This window comes from Pituophis catenifer, unplaced genomic scaffold (assembly GCF_029215685.1).
Source record: "Pituophis catenifer annectens isolate HBS135680 unplaced genomic scaffold, rPitCat1.0.hap2 SCAF_2, whole genome shotgun sequence".
NCBI lineage: Eukaryota > Metazoa > Chordata > Lepidosauria > Squamata > Colubridae > Pituophis > Pituophis catenifer.
This window is the reverse complement of record NW_027256882.1, coordinates 169415595-169437153: the sequence shown is the minus strand read 5'-3', so window position 1 is coordinate 169437153 and position 21559 is coordinate 169415595. Positions and strand designations below refer to the sequence as shown.

Genomic DNA, 21559 nt, shown 5'->3' with positions numbered 1-21559 from the left:
AACATTTGATGGTTGGCTATATAATATCCCTCAATGTCTTTAATATCATATCACACTGGACATTGTGGGCAAGTTAACATGCCAGCTCCATATGCTTTTGAAAACCTGCTATTCTCAGATACTACTGCCATGTGAAGAAATCAAGTCTCCTCTCCCCACCAAAAAACCTCTTCTACCCTCAGAACCTGAATGGGGTCTATTCAGTGGTGAAATGTAAAATTTGTTACTACCGATTCTGTAGACGTGGCTTGGTGGTGGTGGTGGTGGTGGGGTACTATGGCTGAGTGGGCGTGGCCAACTTTTTTTTTAAAAGAAACTTTCAAAACCATTTTTTCTACAACCTCTTCAGCTGAAGAGGTTGTAAAAAAAATGCTTTTAAAGCCTCTGACGATCCCAGCTGACTTGCCTGATCGACAGAAGCTTTTTTTTTTTTTAAAGCCTCTGACGATCCTAGCTGATTTGCCTGATCGGCAGAGGCTTTTTTTCCCTTTAAAAACATTTTTAACATTCTTTTAAAAGAAAAAAAAATACTTTTAAAAATAAAAAAAAAAGCCTCTGATGATTGCGCGGCTCAGCTGGGCAATGGGGGGGGGCAGGGATTTTTGCTACCGGTTCTCCGAACCACCCGCCTCCATCGCTACCGGATCAGGCGATCCGGTCTGAACCGGGAGCATTTCACCCCTGGGTCTATTGCATCATTCTGGGCCTGCGCCTCCTTGACTTTCACTCACCTTCCATTCGGAACCTTCTGAAGGTTCAGAGCAGGACAAAGCTGCTTATATCCTGGGCAAAAGGCAAAAGATCCTGTGGTTGGTCAGTCGGTGGGTGTCCCTGTACGGACGGCTGCTGCAAGCAGAGGCCTGTGCTGTGGCCTTTTTGCAGGTAAGGAGAGGTTGGTGAGGACCCAAGGCAGAATATTGTCTTTGGGAAGCAACACAGGAGGCAGTAGGGCTGGACATCAATGGTAGTATAGAAAGAGACAGTGGCCCTAAAAATTGAGGGAGATGGGAGGTTCAAATTTGTGAAAAATAAATAAATTGGCACGGCTCGGGAGGCCTGTTTTGCCTGGATACAGTACCTGTGAAATAGGCAATTCCCCACCCCCCCTCTGAGGTTCATATGTGGTGGTGATGGATAGTATTATGGTTTGTTACATAGTCAGCCAGATGTTTAGACTGGATTTGGCACATTTGTCCACCTATCGAGTCTTTCCCGAGGATTTGGGATAGGCAGATGCAGGATGTTTGATGGTATTAAAGATATTGTCACAGGATGTAAGCAGTTCCAAGTAGGGCTGCCTTTGGCAATTGATGGATGGTAATTTTGTCAATGTATATATGTGCGCTATGTGAATGTCTGGGTAGGTATGGGTTCTCCCAGCCAACACCCAGAGCTGCTGGGAGAAGGGCAGCATGTAATGATAACAATTGTGGGATTTTTGAATGCAAATTGATAGAATCTTGATACATAACCCACCAAAAGTTTTTTTTTGGATGATGATGATTATGGTTGTTTACAGTCAGCCACATGTTTAGACTAGATCTGGCATTTTTATCTATCTATCTATCTATCTATCTATCTATCTATCTATCTATCTATCTAGTTCTTCCCAAGTAATGTAATGCATTGGCATGGTATATGCATGGATCCAAGCAGTGTGGCATTTGTAATTGACAATTGGAAATTTTATCAGTGTGCAGATTTTCTAAATGCCATCCAAGATTTTTCCATAAGGCACCCAATGTGCTGATAATCACTGAGACCACTACAGCTGGTTTATGCCATCAGTATTCAGACCTTGATATTGTGTGATCTTCTCCAGTTCTTTGTCTTCTATTCCATTATCCCTGGTATTGCCCGCACTTTCTTCTTTTCAAACACAGTTAAATCTGGTGGGTTATGTGTCAAGATTCTATCAATTTGCATTCAGAAATCCCACAATTGTTATTATTACATGCTGCCCTTCTCCCAGCAGCTCTGGGTGTTGTCTGGGAGAACCCACACCTACTCAAGCATTCACGTAGCACACATACATACATGCATGTAAAACCTTACTTTCCTCAGCAATTTTTGCAGCTGAGATTATTGGAAGGCTGAAGTACCTAATCTCTCTCCTAATTTTACTGCTGTTGCCACCACAACTTTATATTATAAAACGGGTTAATGTGTCCCTCATGTATTTATTTTTACATAAGTCACATTGGTTGTCTAGCATTCTTCTCCCTTATTGTGGACTTAGAAATCTGGCTTGCTCCTCTCCAAGATAGCCTGCTTTGCTGCTTGTGCTAATCGGTCTTGGCCAATATCTTGCAGACCATGTCAGAATATGCTACCCAAGATGCTCGTTTGGGCCCCCTGCTTCGAGAACAAATACAGGATCGCCGGAGAAATCGAGTGTGAGTCTCCTATATCATCTCAAACTGTCTAATTGTTTGTGTGCTGTCACCAAAAGAGCCTAGTCATAAGTAGGATGATCATGGCAAAAAGCCCAATTTTCTGGGAAGTCTGAACACAGGTATGGGCAGACGTCAAGTTAAACAATTGCAGCCAAATGTTTGCATAACAACGCAGACGTGTTGATACCTACTTGGAATTAAAGAACTGTAACAGAGAACTGTAGAACAATTGAATGAGTGGTTTTGTTGGGCTACTTGAATCCTTGCAGTTTTAGTTCCGCTGCTGTGTTTTCTCAAAAACAAAGCCTCTGGCGGTCTGAGTAACCATTGTGATTTGATATGGACTTTTCTCCTCTTTGAATAGGATAGAAAATGGCAGCAACTGTGCATCCCCAAAGCTACAGGTAATTTCTTGCCTCTAACAAGAGGTTCTTCAATTATTTTCTAATCCTTTATCACAGGGGTGTGAAACTCAACGCCTATGGGCCGCACCTTGGAAACAGCGAAGGACCAGCCTGTGGTGTCTCTGCCGGTGAAAACAGAGCTCGGGAGGGCCGCGCGCAGCCAATCCGAGTTCTGTTTTCGGCTGTGATGGCCTCCTGCAACCCTCTGCCAGTGAAAACAGAGCTGAGGAGGGCTGCACACAGAGTGCTGGCAGAGTGCTGGGGCCGCCACAGGTCCCTGACATGAGTGACATCGAGCTGGCCATGCCCACCTGGCCACACCCACCTGGTCCCCAAGATCAAACACAACCCTGATGCGGCCCTCAATGAAATCAAGTTTGACACCCCTGCTTTATCAGCAATTGCAGATGGCCTTCCCAAGCTTAATTTTGCTTAATTATTTTCACTGACTTTTTTTTTGGGTGGAAGTAAAGCAGAACTCAAGAAGGGAAGTAGCTCAGAAGATATTTAGAGCTGCTACATATGGTCATGCTTTCCCTTTCATTTTATGGCAGAAAACCCATCTTTTCGTTGTGGCATAATATTCCTACTATTCAGGGTTATGCTTTCTTCCTCTCCCTTCCATCCTCACACCTTAGCGTACCAGGATAGATTCATCCCACTTTCTTTTTAGAGAAAATGAGACATGCAGAAGCAACTCAACATTTTCTCTCCCAACCCTCTTCCCAAGCTGAATTCTGTAAACTGAATTACATTGCTTAATCCTGGTATAGGAACGTGTATGCTGAATTTCCAAAAACGTATTTTATCTTGCTAATTAAAATGAGAGAATAAAAAACTTGTTCTTAGCCATTGTAAATCCTGTTTTATGGCCCGTCCCTCTAATTTCTATTACTTTCATCCAACAGAATGTATGTATTTGCTAGCCTATGAATTTCCTTAATATAGCTAGATAGAGAAAGATTGGGGGAGAAAAAAAGGCATACGGGTAGCTCTTGACTTATAACAGTTCATTTAGTGACTGTTTGAAGTTACAACGACACTGAAAAAAGTGACATGATCATTTTTCACACTTAACAATTTGTTTTGTAATATTTTTTTATTCAACATTTTTCACCTTTAAAATCACAATTACACTTTTACAGTTTTCCGTTATTGGAATTTTTCTTAATTTCAACTTATCCTTTGGCTTATTATGTACATGTACATTCTTATTTCTTAAGTACTTATTTATATAATATATACAATATATACATATCTACTACACACTAAATATATATATATATAGTTATATTATCATCTCTTAACATTCACTATATGTTGATTTTAGACTTTTTTTCCAGCCAATTATACCACCTATTCCATGTCTCATACTATACATAGTATACACTTGATCCCCATGATCAAAATTCAGACGCTTGGCAACTGACTCCTATTTACGATGGTTGCAGTGTCTCAGGATCATGGGATCTCCTTTTGCCACCTTCTGATAAGCAAAGTCAGTGTGGAGGCCGGATTCACTTACCAACCGTGTTAACTAACTTAATCACTGCAATGATTGACTTAACTGTGGCAAGAAAGGTCATAAAAAAATGGGGCAAAACTCACCTAACAAATGTTTTGCTTAGCAACAGAAATATTGGGCTCAATTGTGGTCGCAAGTCAAGGACTACCTGTATTTTTGGACATCCACGTTTGCATTAAGTATCTTTAAGGGACTGGTGTGTGCGATATGGGGAAAGGGCTCTCCTATTAAATTTTAGTGCGCATTAGCCATAAGCATCCACTCGTATTGTGCTATGATTCCCTGCACGGTATAAAATCTTTTCTTTTCTGTCTCTTCTCCTTTTTTCACTCCCAGGTCAGGAACGTTGTGAACTGGTTTGCCATCCAAGAAGAACCTTTTCTGAACAGCAGTTACACCATCCGAATCAGGGACAAAGGTCATCATGATTTCCCTTCCTAGGATTCAAATTACTCTGCTCTGACATTGATTTTCCATTGCATAATCAGAACAATTATTACTGCGCCAAGATATGGGAGCTTGGCTCAGTGGTGAAATATAAAATTTGTTACTACGGGTTCTGTGGGTGTGGCTTGATGGGGGGGAAAGAGACTGGGTGGGCGTGGCCAACTTTTTTTTTTGTATACTTTTAAAACCATTTTTTCTATAACCTCTTTGGTCGAAAAGGTTGTAGAAAAATGCTTTTAAAAGCCTCTGACGATCCCAGCTGAGCCGCACGATCATCAGAGGCTTTTTTTTTTAACTTTTAAAAGCATTTTTTTGGCCAAAGAGGTGGTAGAAAAAAATGCTTTTAAAAATAATAAAAAAAAGCCTCTGATGATTGCGCGGCTCAACTGGGCATGGGGGAGCCAGGGATTTTTGCTACCGGTTCTCCGAACCACCCGCCGCCATCGCTACCGGATCAGGCAATCAGTTCCGAACCGGGAGCATTTCACCCCTGGCTTGGCTCCATGAGATGATGGCAAGGTTTCGATTAGCTTGATGAGTTGGGTTATATTCTATATTTAAGGAACCACTTCTGTTGCTAACACTCTTTCCTTTCCATCTTCCTCCATAGTTTCATATGACATATACAGACCCGACTATTCCTGCCTTACCAGACTGTTACAGGTGAATGCCTCAGTTAAGGAAATCGTTGCATCGTTAGCAGACTGTCAGGACTGGAACAAAGATTGGATCCTAGTCAAGGTCAATTCAGCAGGAGGTGAGTCCACTGTAACCTTTTAGGTACTGTTTCCCTGGGAAGATAATGAAGCCATGCTAGCTTCGCAGGAGTTACATGGAGATGTCAGTCATGCAAATAGCAATACCCTTAGCACTTACACTTATATACTGCTTCACAGTGCTTTACAACCCTCTCTAAGCAGTTTACAGAGTCAGCCTATTGCCCCCAACAATCTGAGTCCTCATTTTACCGACCTCAGAAGGATGGAAGGCTGAGTCAACCCTGAGCTGGTCAGGATTGAACTGCTGGCAGTCAGCAGAATTAGCTGCAGTACTGCATTCTTAACCACTGCGCCACCACAGCTCTTTTGTAGATCCTTCATCCCAGTGCTACACATGACCCATCTGGCAAAAACCCCTTACGAGGATGCAAACAAAGATAACAATTTACAGCTTTTGGCTACTTGAAAGTCCTCTAAATGTGCTCAATCCATGCAGGTCTATCATTGGAAATCAACTTTTTCAAGATTTTATCAATAGCATGAGGCAACTTAAGGAAATTTCTCTATTCTGTTGTCCTCTGCTTACTTTACCTTGAGGCAAAGAGGAGTAGCAATAGCCATAGCAGCAGATGGCTTGGTTAGCAGGAGCTGCTGATGGTTTCCACCATAGAGTTATCAAGTCCTTAAGGGAATGAGCTCCCTCACTCTGGCTCCATAGGCATTATTGGAGTTTTTAAATAATGGGTAGGGGTAGCAGTGGCAATGAGTGTACCACTGGAAGACTTGAAAGACAAGGTTGGGATTATCATGGAGAAAATGTATATACTGTATCTGGGCAGTCAGAGTTGAGAATGACTTAATGGCACATAAATGATACAGATTCAGATAAACAGAGTTGAAAGGGACCTTATAGGTCATCTAGTCCAACCCCCTGCCCAAGCAGGAGACCCTACACCATTTCTGACAGATGGCAGTCCAGTCCCTTCTTGAAAGCTGCCAGTGATTAAGCTCCACAACGTCCGAAGGCAAGCTGTTCCATTGGTTAATTGTTCTCACTGTCAGAAAATTTCTCCTTATTTCCAGGTTGAATCTCTCCTTGTTCAGTTTCCATCCATTATTCCTTGTCTGGCCTTCAGGTGGTTTGGAAAATAGTTTGATCCCCTCCCCTCTGTGGCAGCCCCTCAAATATTGGAACAATGCTATCATGTTTCTCTTGGTCCTTCCCTTCAGTAACTAGCCATATCCAGTTCCTGCAACCGTTCATCATATATTTTAGCCTCCAGTCCCCTAATCATCTTGGTTGCTCTTCTCTGCACTTTTTCTAGAGTCTCAACATCTTTTTAATAGTGTGGTGACCAAAACTGGATGGTGTGGTCTTACTAAGGCTTTACAGAGTGGTATTACTTGATCTTGATTGTATCCCTCTGTTAATGCAATTTAGGGTTGCATTGGCTTTTTTGGCTGCCACCACACACCGTTGGCTCATATTTAATTGGTTGTCCACTAAGACTCCAAGTTCCCTCTCACAGTTAGTGCTATTAAGCTTAGATGAAATTGGGGGTAGCAATTTTGGGAGATGGATACTCCTACTTTATATGCAGTGACAAGTGGCTCCACTATAGCAACGCTGTCCTGGAGCAACTGAGAGTCATATCCAAACTGGTGTTAATCATAGATGTATTAAAGTAGAGTCAAAACCATTGCAGAAAGAATTCCTGCATGTTTAAAGCTAAAGAGTTTGAGGCAGGGAAGAAGAGCATGCAGGTTGGTTAGTTTCCATGAAATCATTCTGAAACATCCTTTTCACATTTCTAACAAAGTTTTATAATCTGAGGTAAATTATTTCTCTGAGTTTTAAAATTGTATCAGGAAGGCAATGCTTGAATACAGATTAATGTCAATGCGGCACTTGCTCAAATTAAAAAATGGCAGGGGTCTCACCTGAAGCACTGGGAGAAGAACAGGGGTGACATTAGTAGAGTGTCTGATTCACTAGGGCACACTTCTAATTTTCAAATAATTTAAATCGTGTATCAGTTTAATCATGCTATGCGCCTGATGGAGTTAAAGGCTTCTGGCTTTTAATAAAATGTGTTAGTCTGAAAAGGTGCTCCCAGAATCCTGTCTTTTTTCTGCCATAGCCTATCTCCTCCTACAATGAGCTAAGAGAAGTTTACCTACCACTGTTAACTGTGTGCTTTGTAACTTGTTTATCCACAACATTCATCTATCACATTGAATGTTGGGTCAGCTGTTGTTTGTATCTCTTCTCTCATGCTTCAAATGGCCTGGCTTCCTTCAGAATCCAAGGAAAAGGCCACATGTAGATTTATCTAGGTCTATCAGATAAGGACAAACTGCCCCTCTTAAAGTTCTCGGTTGTCTGCCATGGGGGCCCAGTCTGGTTTTCCCCTCCATCAGTTCCCTCTCTTCACACTTCCTCCGTTTCCATGTTTGTGCCGGGAAGGGCATTGACTCCCTTCTCCTCCCCAGCACAGTCTGGCTCCTGACAGTCTGCCAAACAGCTGTAAGTCAAGCCACGGAGCAAGATGTCTCAATGAGAAAAGCAGCACATCAAGAAAAGTTTCTCCTCCTTTTCTGTTTAAATGGCATTCTGTCCCCCCAGGAGGGGAAGGAAGGGCAGACCAAATCAAATTATCTCGATGCATAGAGAAGGGGTGATTTAACTCTTTTATCCATGCATCTTGTAGTGGGGATGAGAAGAAAGTTGTATGCGGATCAGAGGTGGTATTCAGTCGGTTCGTATCGGTTCAGGTGAACTGATAGTGGAAATCGCGGCAGCTCTATGCCATCCTATTTAGGCACGTTTTTGAAGCTGGGCCAATGGTGACATTTGTTACTACTGGTTCTGTAGGCATGGCTTGGGGGATTAATGTGACTGAGTGAGCGTGGCTCAATTTTTTTTCTTTTTTTTACTTTTAAAATCATTTTTTCTACAATCTCTTCGGCCAAAGAGGTTGCAGAAAAAATGCTTTTAAAAGCCTCTGACGATCCCAGCTGAGCAGCGCGATCATCAGAGGCTTTTTTTTTTTACTTTTAAAAGCACTTCTTCGGCCGAAGAGGTTGTAGAAAAAATGCTTTTAAAAATAAAATAAAAAAAGCCTCTGATGATCGCGTGGCTCAGCTGGGCATGGGGGGGCCAGGGATTTTTGCTATCAGTTCTCCGAACCACCCGCCGCCCTCGCTACCAGATTCAGGCAATTCAGTCTGAACTGGGAGCATTTCACCCCTGGGCTGGGCACATGTGTGAAAGGTGCGCGAGCAAAGCGCAAGCATGGAAAGCTGGGTGAATGCGCGGAAGGCACGCATGGGTGGCGAACGGGTGGTAAGAATATTGGAAACCCACCACTGAAGTGGATGTACATTTATATGTGCATGCAGATGTTGATCCCCAGCTGTCATTCATTCTCACATGCAACCCTTGAAGACCCAGCGAAAGTCCATTACTTAAGGTTTGTTTTTAAATGCAAAACCAAATGCCAGTTAATGTGATGGAAGGACCAGCTACTACCTGATTCTGGAGGAGAGAAAGATTTATTATCATGAATGTGAAATTTGCCTCTTTGAAGCAGAAAGTAGAGGTAACAGCAAAGTGTGCCAAATTTACTAGCTAGATAAGAGCTAATAAAGTGAGCTGTAGTTCTCAAGAATGGTTGTGGAAGGAAGGCAAAGAGACTTGACCTACAGTTAATATTGACGCTTTGCCCTATGATGCCTCCTTGTGGCTGGTTGAGAGAGAATTCTATTTCTCAACCTGCTTTCTAATATTTGATTTTGGCAGATAAAGTTGTATTGCCCATGGAAGCTTTTGGTGTGTTTACATCCCTGGGGTTGAACGAGAGACTTTTTGCTGTCAGTGTTCAAGAGCTTCACAACTTGGTGAGTGTTCCTTGTAAATATACACAAGGGGAAAATTTTTCACGTCTTTTCCTAATCCTGTTTACCATTCCTCCCACCCTCTCAGCACAATTATCAAAGATGTGAATCTTGGCATATAGAAAATATTCCAGAAAATATCTGGAAGAAACTTTACAACACAGAAAGCGGATTTCTCCCCCCAGTATAAATGTTATACTGAATTTGAAGGGATTTCATCCCTGAGTTGCATGAAATTCGTTGTATGGGTATACTGTGTATACATGTACAATGACAATAAAGTTGTTGTTGTTGTTATCATCATCATCATCATCATTAAATTGGAGAAGGTGCAATCTATATAAAACCAAGGAGGGAGTATCTCAAATCAGAATAACAGAAGAACAGATAATAATAATAATCAGAATAACAGAATAAAGGGACTCTGAAGGTCTTCTAGTTCAACCTCCTACTCAGGCAGGAAACTCTATAGGGCCTATACCATTTCAGACAAATGGTTATCCAACATCTTCTTAAAAACTTCCAGTGTTGGAGCATTCTCAACTTCTGGAGGCAAGTTGTTCCACTGATTAATTGTTCTGTCAGGAATTTTTTCCTTAGTTCTAAGTTGCTTCTCTTCTTGATTAGTTTCCATCCATTGCTTCTCCTCCTGCCTTCAGGTGCTTTGGAGAATGGGTTGACTGCCTCTTATTTATGGAAGCCCAGACCTTTATCTGCACCTCTTATCTGCCTCACTTTGAAGCAAGATAGTGATAAACAATATTTCCAAACTGAAGCTGTTTAATGGTTCAGGTCTTCGGCATATGGTTTTGGAGGTACAGTTTAGTGATAGGAGGACAGAGTTTTCTATAACTGAAGATGTTCAATTCTGTGTCCTAAATGCCAAACAAACATCCAAAGCTCCTAAAAGGGGTTGCAGGATAGTTAAGGTTGTAGTACAGTTGTATGTGATGGGTGTGGTAGGATTAATATATCTTCATTTCTAGTGTGACCTGGGCTTTAGTGTTCAAACATTTCCTGAGGTTCCATTCTAGGAACCAGTATGCACAGTGCATCTATACATAGCGAAAAGTGCCATCCTTTTCTCCTTTTGCTTGCAAAGGCACCTCACCCTGAACAGCTTGGCCCCAGAACTGGTTCCTGGGAAAGTTTGGATTTCATTAGTTCAAAGGACCTGGCTAATCAGTTAACCGAGCATGACTGGAACCTCTTCAAAAGCATCCATCAGGTAAGGAAGTTCTATGGACGCTCTATTTGTTTGTATACAAGGTTTGGTGCTCCCAATCTTTCCATGAATTATTCACCCATCCTTGTTGGTATTGAACTGAGATTTCTATTGCTTTGTGTGTCAAGTCAAGGCAAGCAGAGATCTTAGCCCATTAGCATGCTCGTTTGAAAGAGAAACTGAGGCAAGGCCTTGTGTCTTAGGACTGGAGCTTGGGAGAAATTCCCTGACTGTTGTGTTTTTTTTTAAGGTGGAGTTGATTTACTACGTGGTTGGGCCACAGAAATTTCCCAGTGCAACCACAGCCAATGTGGAGCGTTTCCTGCGTCGTTTCAATGAGCTGCAGTTCTGGATCACCACTGAGCTCTGCTTTTGTCCTGATGTTATCAAAAGAGCCCAGCTGCTCCGTAAATTCATCAAGCTGGCTGCACAGTAAGACTCTACTAACCATGAAAATATTTGGTTAGAAGTGGGTAGGCTTGCAAGATCTGATTCCTTTTCATGAGTTCCTTGAGGTCTATCAGTCAAGACAAAAATAATTACGCCATCAGATACCTTTAGTATCAGCCCACATATTTGTTCTCCTCCCCAGAGAAGAGTTTATATTCCTTTTCACAGAACATTTTTTGGTTTCTTCATCAGCTTTCCTATTTTCAACTTTCTGATTTTAAAAAAAAACAGTGTAATTCAGGAATCCAGCCAGCCTGACCAAAAGCAAGAGATTGAGTGAGATGTCATCCATAAAAAACAGGTTGTTTTTTTCCTGCCTTGTGCTATTGCTATTATTCATCATTAGGATGATTCTCTCCCTTAAAGCATTGAAACCTCATCTGGTACATCCTGATTTACTTTTTTGGAGACCTCTGAAAATAAAGCAGATATTTCTTTCCATGGGAGAGAACTTGATGCTGTAGGAATGGAGCATCTGCTGGTTTTTCCTGTGGAAAAACTTGCAATTTATAATCAAATTTGTTTCGGTTTTCCCTCCTTATCTAAATGGTGTTTCTGTATTTTTGGTTTCAGCCTGAAAGACCAAAGGAACCTGAATTCCTTCTTTGCCGTGATGTTTGGCCTGAGCCACTCTGCCATCAGCCGCCTTTCTAGGACTTGGGAGGTACATTTCTACTCTCCAGAGAAGGGGAAACAGTTGAATCAACATGCTTGGTCTTGAAACTATTTTCCTACATTAACTTAAACTGTGTTCAGAAGAGCAGTTTGTTGTATCTTCCAATTTCACACTTACCATTTTGAAAGACTCTTTCCCAGACCTTTTATCGTTTTTATGGGGTCCTGATTAAGGAAATGAAGGGATGCAAAATAGCAATCACAGTCTGATTGTATGTGTTTATGAGATACAAGGGTGATCTGACTCTACAACATCTATCTCTCCATTGATTGCTAAGGTTTATTCAGCTGAACTGGCTGGTTAGGTGGGTGTCTTCTTAATCTCTCACACTTGTGCCATGTGTGTATCCCTCTTGAAGCTGTGCTTAGTTCCCAAATTGATGGAGTACAATGTACTGATCAAGGACATGTGTATTTTGTGTAGCCATAATAATGAGTTTGGGATCGAAGAGGCAGACCTGCAAAGCATTATCATGTGTACAAGATCTTCTGGGAGGGAGATTCATTAACAGGCCTTAACAATCAGTTACTGGGTAAGAAGTAAAAGATAGTAGCAAAATTAAAACAATTAAATAAAGGAGCATGTTTTCCAGTATCTCAAATAGATAAGGAATGCCCAGAAAGGAGAATCTTGGCTTTTCCCCATTGGCATTTATTTATTTACGTATTTATTTGCCGCCCATCTCTCAGGCAACTCTTTTTGCAAGAAGTTAGATTCTTAGAAACTAGGAAGAGGGTGATGAGCTATAGAATTCCAGAAGAGGAAAACATCTGCATATTAAGCGTTTCATATTTGATGCAGTGAATCAACCCAAGTTGACATCATAAAACAATGGATAAATCAAGTATTACTACATGCTTTTAAATCTGTGTCTTACTAAATCCTCTAATATGTCCATTTGTGGTCAAGAGAGAGATGTGGTGTCAAAAATTGTGAAAGGATTACACTGTTGCAGTTGTATAATTTATCAGCCCCAACCTGAAGTAAATTTGGCTCAAAATGGGTCCAAATGAGCATTTTAGGGGGATTTGGAAGGCAGATGGCTCTGAACTGGGTTGTTGAAGAAATCCATCATCCTCATGGTGGTAACTCTTGGGAGTCCTGTGGAATAGTATTTATATGGGGAAGATATCTATTTGTGGCAAAGTTGATACAGAAGAGGGTACTTTGTAATAATTGCAATTAAAACAATGGTTTAAAAGCAGAGGAAACTACAAAAGTTGAGATTTTCATTTAAAAAATAATTTGCAGAGCAGAAATTGGGTATGCGTGAACACTGAAATACTGGGAATTTATATGGCTGCCTAACATACATTGTAACCCTGGGTGGTTTATACCCCTCTCTGAACCCCCATCTGAACTAGACAAACAATGATTCAAATGTAAAAACAAACAATCATTAACAGTGGGCTGTCTCACATTCATACCCTTCTCGCAATAGGATGTTTACTCATCGTAGCCCCCAATACCTAGGAAATAGCCAGATTTTGAAATAGCGACTGGATGGACCTTACATCAGCCTTAAGAAGGATTATGTCTGCTTGTTTATTTTTGTGGTCCATTCTATGATTTGGCTTTTGTTGAATTTTGTATGCTTTGTAGCATGGATGTAGTATTCTGATCACTAGCAGATCACATAGGCAGGAAATGGGTTATTTGCATGTTCTGCTATAGTACAGGTATTCAGTTTGAGAAGCTACGAAATTTTGTCCTTAAAAATTTTATTGAGGCATCCTTGGGTAGCTAAGGCTCACTGACGATTGACATCCTTTTTAGTTCAAAGGAAAAAAATTACTCAGGTTGAGAAGTCATATTATTATATGAGCTGATTTTCAGTCATCTCCTTTTTTGACAGGATGTGATTTATGCCAATAAACAAGGTCTTTCTTAGTCAATTTAGGCTGACCTCTTTGACCAGGGTCATATCTTTTAGTAGCTTTTCTTGACAGATTATCTGTTGACAAAGCTTTAACTTTCTTCTGCGCAGGTATGAAAATTTTACCTATGGCTTTGAAGTGTCCACTCTCTTTTCATAGGTGCAGAGTCCTGTTTGAACAAATATAAGTTGAATAAATTCCCCAACTTTCTGCACTAACTTATTGGCCATTTCTGACAATTCTCCCTTTGACTTTTCTTCATATCTCAGAAACTTCCGCACAAGACGAGAAAGCTGTATGGCACTATGGAACGGATGTTGGTGAGTGGAGAGATGTTCCTTTTTGTCTTTGGAAGTGTTGATTTCTTCTCTCATTTTTACATAGTATCCCTATTCTGTTTCTCATTTTACTGATGGGGAACTGGTGCTAAGAGAGTGGCTTGCACCAGTTTTATATTAGGAGTTGCAGCTAGACTTACTGTAAGAGTAGTCGTTTTAATCTTAGTCCGAATATTTACATTTTGACTCTGAGGTGGTCAACAGTTTATCTGGATCCTTCCACAGAGAGATAATAATGCCTAGACTGATGGAGCATAATCTACCTAGACCACGTTCTGAAATATTCCACACCTCCTTCTCTTTCTCTTTATAGACTTTCTCACAAAGATATGAGCTCACTTATTTGTGTTGGTCAAATTTAATCTCTCCCTGAATGGATTCAATGAGAACTCAATTTCTTTAGCTCTTAATTTCAAAGTCTTCTGAGGAATTTTGTCCTGTATTAGATCTATTTGTAGAAATAGATCTGTAGAAATCTATTTCTAGACCTCTGAAGATACGAGGCGATGAGCAATATGGAAGAGAATCCCTTATGTAAGGAAGAGCTCAGCAAACCTGACTGGAGATTGGCTGTCACAGTACAATCTTGCATTAGAGCTTCAACATCACACCCACCTATCAACTCACTATTAAATATTGTCCAAAGTCTCATGATACTGCCATAATGAGACTTAAAACATTTAAATTCCAAGTAGCATTGAATCTCCATTTAAATTATGCAAGATTTTGGCACTGCAGCATGAGGTTTCCTGTGAGAAAGTGATCTAATGAGGCTTAGCTGTTCCTCCCCCCCAAATATATTATGCTGAATATATAATTAGGGACTTTGCATAAGCATGGAAGCTAGCAGTGGACAGCCTAAGACTTTATTTCCCCTTTTTGATCCCTTGGAACCACTTCTTAACCAGTTTTCTATAGTATTGCATTATCTGAAGTCTGGGAATGCATGACGATGTCATAAAGTAAGCCCTAGAATAGATGCACCAGTTAGAAACAAAACTGAGCAACTCCTCCCAAAGCCCAGCTCTGCTCGTATTTTGTAGCCTTCAGCTACACCCTCGAGGGACACGGTGCCAGCTCCTCTGGAACTGCCTGTGCTCCGCCAGGCAAACACCACAGACGCACAAGAAAGTTCCTCCAAAGCCTGGTTTAATCCCTGTTGACACACGGTGGCTCAGTGGCTAACAGGGTGAGCTCCTATTACTTGTCCCAGCTTCTGCCAACCTAGCAGTTCGAAAGCACGTAAAAAATGCAAGTAGAAAAAAAGGGGCCACCTTTGGTGGGAAGGTAACAGCGTTCCGTGCGCCTTTGGCATTTAGTCATGCCGGCCACATGACCACGGAGACGTCTTCGGACAGCGCTGGCTCTTCGGCTTTGAAACGGAGATGAGCATCGCCCCCTAGAGTCAGGAATGACTAGCACATATGTGCGAGGGGAACCTTTACACCCTCGAAAGTTAAGTATGGCCATTGGCCTCCAAAAGATTGCCAGTTCCTGCTAATTCTTCAACCTTTACAATCCAGATGAAGCCACACAATTGAAAAATGGTTTGAAGGAGTCAACAGTCTGCCTAAAGCATGTTTGACTACAAACATCCCATCTGATTTATCCTTTTTCTTTCCAGGATCCTTCTTGGAATCACCGTGTTTATAGACTGGCTGTGGCTAAGCTGTCTCCACCCATGATCCCTTTTATGCCCCTCCTTCTTAAAGGTACAACAACAGAATCCTATCGAATATACACAGGTGCAGTTTTAAGTAACTGACAAAGCCTCAAAAACAGCTAGTTCAGAGGTTCTAAAACATGAAGTGTAATGCAGCTGTCATGGTTGAACCACTTTTGAAATGTTTAGGTCTTATCGCTATTCAACTGGCCAACGAACTGTGGGGAGGGAAGGGGAGAAAGAATGTAGACGCTTCAGAGACAGACCGTGAGAGCCAATATCACCAAGGGCACCGATGCAGGTGTTTAACAGAAAGATGAACTGTTCTCAAAACAAAAGGATGATTCATAATTGAACAATGTGACCAACCAAGGGTGGGGAGAATGGGAAGCTATTGTTTAACTATATAAGCATTGTGCGGGAAAACCCAGAGTTGGTTTTGATTCTTCAGTACCGAAATACTGTCTCCAATTAAGTTTTGCTTTTGGGATTTCAAAATTCTTAAGAATGTCTGCTTTTCTTGGGTTCACTAGTCAAGACTATTGACAGCAACTATATTGAAACCAAAGAAGCTGCTGGCAAATTAATTCTGCATTTTTGCCTATGTGCAAAAGTGAACTTACCAAAAGTGAAGCTTGAGGTGGCGCAGTGGTTAGAGTGCAGTACTGCAGGCTACTTCAGTTGACTGCTAGCTGCAGTTCAGCAGATCGAATCTCACCGGCTCAAGGTTGACTCAGCCTTCCATCCTTCCGAGGTGGGTAAAATGAGGACCCAGATTGTTGGGGCCAATATGCTGACTCTGTAAACCGCTTAGAGAGGGCTGTAAAAGCACTATGAAGCAGTATAGAAGTCTAAGTGCTATTGCTATTGAGGAGCACTTCCTCCTATTCAAAAGATTTCAAGCCTGTCCTATAATTACAAAGGGCAAAAGGTCTCCATTTCTTTCTTTTTTCTTTTTTTGTAACGAATGATAAGACACTTGCGTTCACTTTGCAGATATGACCTTCATTCACGAGGGCAACCGTACCTTGGTGGAGAACCTTGTCAACTTTGAAAAGCTGGTGAGTAGAGAGAGTAGACTTTCTGTTGTACTGTTTTGTGAATGAAATAGATCATTCCATTTTGGGAAAAAAAAATCACTAGCTGGAAAAAAAATACTCGGGTGTTTCTGAGATTCTGACTGCAGGTTGGGGTACCTTCAGCATGCATGCTGTATTAGTTGTTTTTTCAGTCTACAAATAGCTTGGTTAGAGAAAATAGAGAGAGAACAAGTGAATAATCTAACACAAACCCATATCTATCCTGTATAGCGCATGATGGCCAAAGCTGTTCACCTTGTACATCACTGTCGGAGTCATCCCAACCGTGAGTATAGAAGAGTGCTGGGTTTGGGGGAATTGTGACCAGTGAGGATCAAGAGAAGCAAAGCCTACACACTGCAGTTTAGAATGGTTGCCACACAGGACTCTTGCACAAATACAGTGGCCCGACGAAATAGAATGATTCTCTCCACCCCCTTTCATTTTACAAAGCAGTTTTCAACAAGCACGTCAAACTAATTTGCAAGGCTAAGTTTCATCTATTTTCAATGCCAATTAAAAATTAAAGTTTTAGCTCATCCCATTCCTGAGAAAGTCATTACATTTGACAAGGGAAGATTTACAGGTGATCTGAGTCGGAAGGTTGCATCAAAAGAGAAATAGCTTTCCTGGCTCGATGTTTTAAAAGGATGCTTGCATTATAATAATAGGCACTTCTGTTAGAGTTGGAATGTTCAGGGACATAGAAAAATGTCTTTGTAGATGACACAAAGCAGAAGTTGGCAGGAGCTGGCTAGGAAATAACACACACATTCCTCCTCTGTAAACCTCTGACTTCCCATTTTTATTTTTCCTTTTCTCCCTTTCTCCAGTTCCCCTCTCTCCCTTGCGCAGTCGTCCCCAATACCTCTTGGAAGAAGCTCGGGCAATACGTGCCTCAACCTGTAAGCAAGTGAATTGGGGAAGGGCGTGTGTGTGTCTCGTGTACATTGTTTAACTGTTGACTTTTTCTTTGGAACCGTCAAATCATTGCATGATTTATATTGCTCTCTTTTTCAAAAGGGCGTATTGGTATTTTCTCCCTACCCTACACAATGCAAATGTAACAGCAGCTGCTCCATAAGGACTATGTCCTAACAGAGGTTTTCGTGAAAACTATAAAGTAACTATAGTTCCATGACAGAGTTCTGAGTCTGTATGCAAAAGGATCTGGATTCAGCCAGTTCCGTCTGGTTTGCGTGAACTGGTAGCGCTGGCGGCGTGTGGTTTGCTGAACCGGTAGTGATGGCAATGCAAGGCTCCGCCCACCTGCCCGGATGAAGTAACCCATTTTTGACCCTCTGCGCATGCACAGAAGGCTTTGCCCATGCGCAAAGGGTCAAAAATCAGACTGATGGCTCAGCAGACTGATAGCATTGTGATTAACACCAGCTGTCTGCAATTACTGTAAGTTCGAATCTCACCAGGCTCAAGGTTGACTCAGCCTTCCATCCTTTCTAAGGTAGGTAAATTGAGGACCCAGTTGTGGAGGCAATAAGCTGACTTTGTATAAATATACAAAAGTATGAAGGCTATTGCTTAATGCATTGTAAGCCGCCCTGAGTCTCCGGAGAAGGGCACCATATAAATCAAATTAAAAAAAAAACAAACATGACGATGGTGCGCGCACTTCCGAACCGCTTGGGAAGGTAAGTAGATTTCACCCCTTATTTAGCCCCTGGAATCTACAAGGAGAGGGGTGAATCTCCTAAATCTTGAAGAATAGCTGTTGTTTAGACTGGAGCAGAGATAAGCAACCTTCTGTCTATGGGCCACATAAATACCCCACCTCCACTCTAGCCACGGGTGACTTCTGCCAAAAGTTGATGGCAAACATTTAGCTGCTTATGTATTTGAGGTGGTGGTGGTGGTGGTGGAATATTGGAGCATTGGAAAAAGTAAAATAGGTGGGTTGAGCAATTATGGGTCAACTGTTTTGCTCTAAAATAATCATTGTCTCCTAAATCCACCCCCCAGAAGGCCAACACAGTTGGTCTCCGTTCTTCAGAAGACTTTGTTACATCACTGGCCACACCTGTCTTAGAAGCCAAAAAAAAAAAAAGAAGAAAGAAAGAAAGAAAAGAAAAGAAAAGAAAAGATTCTGTCCATTTAATTACTTTCTTGCAATATAGCTAGGAAACTTTGTCAAATGTTATTTAGTGGTGTTCTATTTTCTCTGCCTCTTTCAAACTATTGCAGATGATAGATTTCCTTAATCCTGGTTTGTTTCCTTTCAGGCTCAGAACAATCCCTTAGCACTCGAAGTCCGGCTGCAACCTGGGCCCATATCCAGCCCTTGAGAGTGATTGACAGACAGAAGGAACTTTTGCGGCTCTCACGAGACCTTGAATCTTGATGCTAGAAGATTGCCCAAGCAAGGACAGAAATCGTGCCAAGGACTGTTTGGGAAGGCACTTTCTGGTGGGTTAGGCCAACGCCCTTCGCATTTGGCCAGAGGAAGATCTCAAGCAGATGAGAAAACTCCTCATATTCTTGGTGGCACATTTGATCTGTCCTGATCATTGAAAAATGGGTGCCATCTCTCCAGAGCCTAAGGAACGATGTGTCACCTTGCCTCAGGTTTTACAAACTGCAAAATTTCTGGTGTGAAAAAAGACTGATTCATGGAAAGCTTTAAGCTGCCTTACCGGGAACGGAGCAAAACTCTCACTTATCAGTTACCAGTGTTCAACAGAAATATGTGGTTTTTTTTAAAAAAAAAAAAGAAAGAAAAATGGGAAGATTTGCTTTGGTGTGTCTGATGAATTGTTATTTTCTGAACTGGAAATTCCCTCTCTTCTGCCAGGTTTAAAGAAGATTCTTTAAAACATTTGAATGGAGCTATTTGCTTCCCTCCAGTTGAATTGATTGGACGAATCAGCAGAACATACTGATGTATTTATTTATTCATTAAATTTATAACTTGCTTTCCTCCTGGAGCTCAAGCAGAGTACACAGCATTTCCCACTCCAATTTTTTCTTCACTGATGAAGTAAGCTGGACTGGTGTGGAGATAGTGCCTGGCCTAGCAGCTTCTATGGCATATGATAGACTCAGAACTGGATATTTTTGCTCCTAGTCTATAGAGCCTTCACTTCAATGAGATAACACATCTCTTGTATGTAACATCAAGTAGGCAATTTGCTAGAAATGGGATGCACTAGAACAGGGGTGTCAAAATCACGGCGTTACGGTGGTGTCACGTGACGTATTGGGACTTTCCCCCCTTCATTAAACTGGGCATGGGCATGGCCAGTGTGTGACGCATCTGGCCCATGGGCCGGGACTTTGACAGCCCTGCACTAGAAGGTTGTAGGAGATACCGGAATGCATACAAGCTGCCTTTCATGCTAATAGCAGCTTTGCCGATAAAAAATTTGCAAAGTTGCAAGCATCTTCTGTTGTAGCAACAGGTAGGTGTGCAGGAATTACCTGATCCAAGCATTCACGTGCCTTCCTTCCTTATATTGTCATGGAGGCAATAGCGAGGCTGGTTGAAGTGGGTTGCAAAATCTGGAGTTCCCACCCCCAGATGGGGAGCTTCTAAGCAGATGGCACGCTGAAGTAGATTAGAGGTGAGTGATGGTACAAGCATCAAGAAGTGGTGGCTGCCCACTTGTTTCTCCATCCACAGAGTGAGTGCTTCAGTTTGCCTGAGATGGACAAGGTGCATGGAAGGCAAGTCCACCCCTAGGGTAATGTGACTTTCTGTCCATCAATGAGCTCAAGAGGTTTTCAGGTGGGGCAGCCTACCCCTTGAATCATGGGACTCCAGGTTAATCTAAGAGACTTTCAGGGTACCAGATCTTCTCATAGGGCTGTGCAACTCTAGATTAACCAAATGTAGACTGCATCTCTGAGCATTGGACATGATTGGATAGGAGAAAAGAAAAAGACTAAGGGAAGGGATTTTTGATTGGGCAGTTCTACCTTTTAGTGCATGCAATTCCTTATTTGGGCAGGCAGGGGGGTGCTGGTCATGGTGCTGGTGGCAATTGGGGAGGTGTGGCAAACCAGCTCCATGTGAACCAATGGACACTGGGCCCACAATCTTTCTCCTAACAAGGGTTTCATTGCCTGGTGATTTTTGTAAACAATATGTTTTCTATATTATCTTTTATTTTTTTATTCTGATTTTGTAATTATTCAATTTCGAATATACAACTTTAAACATACCATCCTCAACTTTGTCCCTATTGTTAGGGCTTTATACGTCAGCAATGAAAAACCAACCCTCCTTTTTTAGGGGGTTCAAAACATGCTCTTTCTAATGAGAATGATTTAACAGAGTTTCCCGAAGGTCTTTTTTGTAAAAGCAGGCTGAAAATATCCTATTTTTGGTATTTTTACAGAAAACGTCAACCTTACACTCAGTTTGTAAACTATTGGAAAGCACTAAGAGAATGAATTTTTTTATTCGAAAACCTTGTGTTACTAAGTTATTACACACAAAGTTTCACATTTATCATACCTTTCTTTCCAGAGATATAAAAAGCCAAACTTTAATCTTTTTTCGAGCCGCACTACTTTCGGCCAACTTTGCTCCAAATTATCTAGATGGAGATAGCTCATGAGAATGTTTTTATTATTTTGTTTAATAGAGCACAAAAAGTTGTACAAGATGGCTAAGTTTTGTTTCTCTCAACAAAATATACTGCTCAAAAAAATAAAGGGAACACAAACAGAAGACATCCGAGATTTGAATGAATGAAATAGCCTTATTAAATACTTGTTCTTTACATACAGTAGTTTATACACTGCTCAAACAACTAAAGGGAACACAAAACTACTGTATGTAACGAACAAAGTATTTAATAAGTCTATTTCATTCATTCAGATCTCGGATGTCTTCTGCTTGTGTTC

The 21559-nt window shown here is 41.4% G+C and overlaps 1 protein-coding gene across 1 annotated transcript in view; it reads left to right on the top strand.

Annotated features, from left to right (window-relative positions):
* The window catches only part of RAPGEF3 (Rap guanine nucleotide exchange factor 3), a 77423-nt gene extending 56635 nt beyond the window's left edge, over window positions 1–20788 (top strand). Inside the window, exons 14-28 of the mRNA XM_070935003.1 lie at window positions 732–882; window positions 2314–2396; window positions 2761–2800; window positions 4662–4743; window positions 5383–5529; window positions 9294–9391; window positions 10491–10616; window positions 10864–11045; window positions 11637–11727; window positions 13886–13936; window positions 15579–15666; window positions 16614–16678; window positions 16928–16982; window positions 17530–17601; window positions 18934–20788. Coding sequence (XP_070791104.1) covers window positions 732–882; window positions 2314–2396; window positions 2761–2800; window positions 4662–4743; window positions 5383–5529; window positions 9294–9391; window positions 10491–10616; window positions 10864–11045; window positions 11637–11727; window positions 13886–13936; window positions 15579–15666; window positions 16614–16678; window positions 16928–16982; window positions 17530–17601; window positions 18934–19052 — 1450 coding nt within the window. The 3' untranslated portion in view covers window positions 19053–20788. The remainder of the gene's footprint in view (window positions 1–731; window positions 883–2313; window positions 2397–2760; window positions 2801–4661; window positions 4744–5382; window positions 5530–9293; window positions 9392–10490; window positions 10617–10863; window positions 11046–11636; window positions 11728–13885; window positions 13937–15578; window positions 15667–16613; window positions 16679–16927; window positions 16983–17529; window positions 17602–18933) is intronic.
* The last annotated feature ends 771 nt before the right edge of the window (window positions 20789–21559 follow it).